The sequence below is a fragment of the Zerene cesonia genome, unplaced genomic scaffold, assembly GCF_012273895.1.
Source record: "Zerene cesonia ecotype Mississippi unplaced genomic scaffold, Zerene_cesonia_1.1 Zces_u001, whole genome shotgun sequence".
In the NCBI taxonomy this organism is placed as follows: Eukaryota; Metazoa; Arthropoda; class Insecta; order Lepidoptera; family Pieridae; genus Zerene; species Zerene cesonia.
The window spans coordinates 4,259,459-4,264,255 of NW_024045131.1; the positions used below are offsets into that span (position 1 = coordinate 4,259,459).

A 4,797-nucleotide genomic window follows, 5' to 3' on the forward strand; every position below is an offset into this window, starting at 1 on the left:
GCCCGCGCCGGCGGCGGCGCCGCGCCACGCGGTGGCCGTCAAGTGGCTGGTCGACGACCACTTCCGCTCGGAGCACGCCAAGGCGAAGATACCGGACGACCCGCAGATGTGGTGAGTGGGGGCAGGGGGGAGGGATAAATGAGAAAAAAAGAATAAAAATTAGTTTTTTTTTTCATAGTTAGGTTATGTCATGTCATAGCGGGCAATTGAGCTGGTGGTTCACCTGATGGTATATGATCACCACTGTCCATGTGTTTATGGCCGCGTAAATGTAGATTGCTATATGTGGGAGTCGAGCACGCTTTGGCACGAATTGTACCAGTTCGCAGTACCGGGGAAGTACCACACCCCCGCAGGGACCGGCGTGAAATAATAGCTTGTGTTTCGTACGGTGAGTGGGGGAATTGGATGCTCACATGCTTTTCTTTTAACATCTTTATCCTTTCTTAATCCCTTTCTTATTTAAAATCGGCAATACACTGGGGCAATACAAGTGTAAAGTCTGCAATTGACCTTAAGCCTCCAAATGTTCTAGAGCGGTAGTAGCGCTTACCATCAAGCGACCCGCCAGCTCCATTGCCAACATAAAAAAACCCTTTTTATTTCTAACCATCTAACACCACTTCAATCAGGTCAGTGCAACACGTGAAGCTCTGGATACAGTGGGCGGTCCGCCAGTTCAATCTCGCCGGAGTCAAGTTGTCCGACTGGAACATAAGCGGTCACGATCTGTGTAATATAACGCATTCGGACTTTAAGTGAGTGTTTTTTTTATTGTCCTCTCGTAAATAGATATAAAAATTAGTGTCCTAGCAAATGTTTTTCTAGTATTTCTTGGTTCCACACCTGGACCATTAAAGATTTTAGTGATATTACCTGCTATCCTGTGCCACTAAATATTTTTAGTGATATTACCTGCTATCCTGTGCTACTAAATATTTTTAGTGACATTACCTGCTATCCTGTGCTACTAAATATTTCTAGAATTCCTACTTGCTATCGTATCCTACTAAATGTTTTTCTAAAGCTATTTGAGGCCTCTTCTATATAATACATTTCAAGAAAGTAGATATAGAAGTATATGTCTATAATATTTTTAATATAATTTATAATTAATTTCAGAGAAAAAGTGCCTTCCGACCCTGGAGACTTGTTTTGGACCCATTTCGAATTGTTGAGAAAATGTAAATTCATTGGTAAGTTTATGTCCGGAACAAAAATATTTATTAGTTACGCGGCTTTGTCCGGCTGTTCGAATGAAATTGAAATAAGAAGTGTTATTCCTATCTCAAGACGCATATGCCATTTCGTTATATCGCTCCGCTGCGAAGTGATAGCAAGATAAACAAACAAACACACTATATCGTATTTACAATATTACTAAACATTAAAGATAGAAATAGTTTTTCCCCTTTTTAATTAAATATTCATTTTTTCCAGCTGTAGTTCAAACAGACGACCCCCCTGCAAGAGACCCATTAGAAGCTCCTCATTCAGCTATTAAGAAGAGACATAAGCCGGTATGTATGACTATTAAACTGTACGTGCTAGACTCAAATTGATAAGATTGTACATTAAGATATATACACTGTATGAGAGCTATTCTCCATGTTTTTTTAAGATTTTTGGAAATTTTATATATTTTTTTGGATACTCGCATAAGTTAGCTATGCTTAACGTTGGCTTCGCTAACACCTGAATGTATTTAACTTTAAACTATTATCAAAAGAATTTTTTGTCAATTTTTTACATTAAATTATGTATGGCGATATTGTATGACTTCTCCAAAACATTTGACCGGCTAGAACAGTCCACTTTACTGTGTAATCTCAATATATATGGAGTTCAGATTTAGCCCATAATATCACAGCTTCATACCATCAGAATAGGATGCAAACCGTTTTTGTTAAAGGAAAAATATATTTTAGCGCATCGAATCAACGCTGGTGTTCTGCAGGGATCTATTTTAGGTCCTTATTTGTTCTTGTTGTATATTAATGAACTTCTTTATTATTTGCTGGATGTATTTCAAGTAGCTCTATTTGCTGATGAAACATTAATATTTGTTTCTACTTTTAAATAAAAATGAAAAGGAGTTGAAAGATACAACGTTATGTACATTAGTTAGATATGTAATATCTACTTACAATTGTTTTAAATATCAAAATCAAATTTGATTTTCGAATTTGATTTGAACTTGAACACCGTCAGCCGGCGGGCGGGTCGGGCGGGTCGGGCGGGGCGGGCGGGGCGGAGGAGGCGCGCTACACGCCGCGCGCCGGCAACAACGGGCAGGTGCAGCTGTGGCAGTTCCTGCTCGAGCTGCTCACCAGCGCGCAGCACTACCACCTCATCCGCTGGGACGGTGCGTGCCACGCGGCACGCTTATATGACACGTGCCACGCTAGGTTTGGCACGTGTCACGATATATATGACACGTTACACGCTAGGTTTGGCACGTGTCACGATAGATATGACACGTTACATGCTAGGTTTGGCACGTGTCACGATAGATATGGCACATGTCGCGTTAGATTAGATACGTTTCACGCTAGGTTTCATACACAAATAAAATATCTAATCACATCGATATTTGGGTGTCCCGTTGACAACCATACATGTTACAAAGCGAGTGGCGAGTTCTTTGTGTGTAACAACTACCAAATACTAGACTCTCCGGCCGCGTCCGGATATCATGATTCCTGTTTTATTCTAAACGAGCATTTAATCGGGAGAATATGTATCCCTATCACCTCATACCCCGTCTGTATACCGAGTTTCATCAAAATCCGTCTCGTAATTACCTCGCGACGGACGGGCAAGCGGAGTGACGGAGTGACGGAGTGACGGCGTGTGGGCGCGCAGGGCTGGAGGGCGAGTTCCGGCTGCTGGAGCCGGAGCGCGTGGCGCGGCTGTGGGGCGCGCGCAAGCACAAGCCGGCCATGAACTACGAGAAGCTGTCGCGCGCGCTGCGCTACTACTACGACGGCGACATGATCGCCAAGGTGCCCGCCAAGCGGTGAGTCGCGCGCGACACAATTCACATTTAAGTTTATCTCATTCTCTTCTTAAATTTTCAGATTTATGAGCAAACCTTGATTTTCATTTGATTTTAAGGTTAAATTTGATAAATTCGTCGCATTTTCTTCTTGTTTGTTCTAACGATTGTTCTTCTAAATGATTTAACTATTTCCCTCCCCCCCCTCCTCCGCCCCTTGCTTAGATTCGTGTACAAGTTCGTGTGCGACCTGCGGCAGCTGCTGGGCTACAGCGCGGACGAGCTGGCGCAGCTGGTGCGCGAGCTGCACCACGAGACCGCCGCCGGACACTGACCGCATATCTGTACCGTTGTTATATAGTCGTTTAATGTCATCCGTATATCCTACACCTGCACCATCTTTATGACCGACATCATCTATATTTCTATCATGATTTAATAGTTTTGTTTCGTCATTAACTACACCTGTACCATCGTTGTAAAGTTTTTAATTATTGTCATTAATTACTTGTGTAACATCATTAAATAGTTTTGTTTCGTCACTAACTAGAACTGTACCATCATTATATACTTTTTAATCATCGTCATTAACCCCATCCGTAACATCATTAAAAAGTTTTATGTCGTCATCATTATCTGTTCCTGTACTATCATTATGACCAACATCATCTATATCTCTATTATCATTTTACAGTTTTTTATGATCAAAATTAGTTACTCATGTACTATATATATAAAGCTATCATTATATAGTTTTATAGCATCATTATCTCTACTATCATTATATAGTTTTATATCATCATTATCTCTACTATCGTTATGTAGTTTTATATCCTTATCGTTAGTGACACATTTATCATTATTATGATTATCATCGTCATCATCATCATTATCATTTGTCATTGTCATTGTCATCGTCATCAGTAATATCCACGCTGGCCAAGTGCGGGTTGGCAGATGTCACATGTCGTCGAAGTTTGGATTATTAAACATGCCATTTTCATCACCATGTTTTTCTTTACCGTTTCAAGCAGTGGTTATGAGACTGATGTGCAGATAAATTAAAAAAAAATCTATCTTTATCTTGCACGCTAGTCCGGTCTCGAACCCATTTTTCGCTTTAAACCCACGATCCTAATCACTAAGCCTTCACAGCCTCGCACTTGGATATCTGTTTGCCGTTTTATATACAACACAATTTAGTCTATTAATCCCACGCGGAAGCAGCCCTGTCTGTCTGACCCCGCATTACACCTAAACCACTGAACCGACGTGTAACGTCTCATGTGATATTTATCATATATGCGCACTTGAGGTTTCATTTTGTATACAGCAAGAGATGTTATTCTGGCGAGTGGAATTAAATTATTGGGAGAGAAGTTTTGATTTTATGTAAATATGAAAATAAAGTTTATTTCTGTTTGTTTGTGTTTTATTTTGAACCTCCAGGTTTGGATTTATAAATTTGCCTTTAAAATATTTCACGTTTCTTGAGTTAATCAATTTTCTTAATAGGCAATTAAGTTATCTTTATTTTACAAGAGTATTTGTTATTAGTGTTTAATTTATTGTCTCTTTTAATCGTACATATATATATATATATATATATATATATATATATATATGTACGATTTCGGAGGAATATGTATATATATATATATGATATACATATTCCTCCGAAACGACTGGACTGATTCTCATAAAATCTTGTGAGAATCGGCCAACATCTACCATTTTTCGTACTCTTAAATGATAAGAGTAAGCCAGAATAGTTTGCCGGGTTAGCTGGTATACATACA

The 4,797-nt window shown here is 39.7% G+C and overlaps 1 protein-coding gene across 1 annotated transcript in view; it reads left to right on the forward strand.

Moving 5' to 3' along the window:
* The window catches only part of LOC119838165 (DNA-binding protein Ets97D), a 9,043-nt gene extending 4,619 nt beyond the window's left edge, over positions 1 to 4,424 (forward strand). Inside the window, exons 5-11 of the mRNA XM_038364008.1 lie at positions 1 to 111; positions 633 to 758; positions 1,123 to 1,196; positions 1,441 to 1,520; positions 2,212 to 2,365; positions 2,866 to 3,019; positions 3,224 to 4,424. Of these exons, the coding sequence (XP_038219936.1) occupies positions 1 to 111; positions 633 to 758; positions 1,123 to 1,196; positions 1,441 to 1,520; positions 2,212 to 2,365; positions 2,866 to 3,019; positions 3,224 to 3,332 (808 nt within the window). The 3' untranslated portion in view covers positions 3,333 to 4,424. The remainder of the gene's footprint in view (positions 112 to 632; positions 759 to 1,122; positions 1,197 to 1,440; positions 1,521 to 2,211; positions 2,366 to 2,865; positions 3,020 to 3,223) is intronic.
* The last annotated feature ends 373 nt before the right edge of the window (positions 4,425 to 4,797 follow it).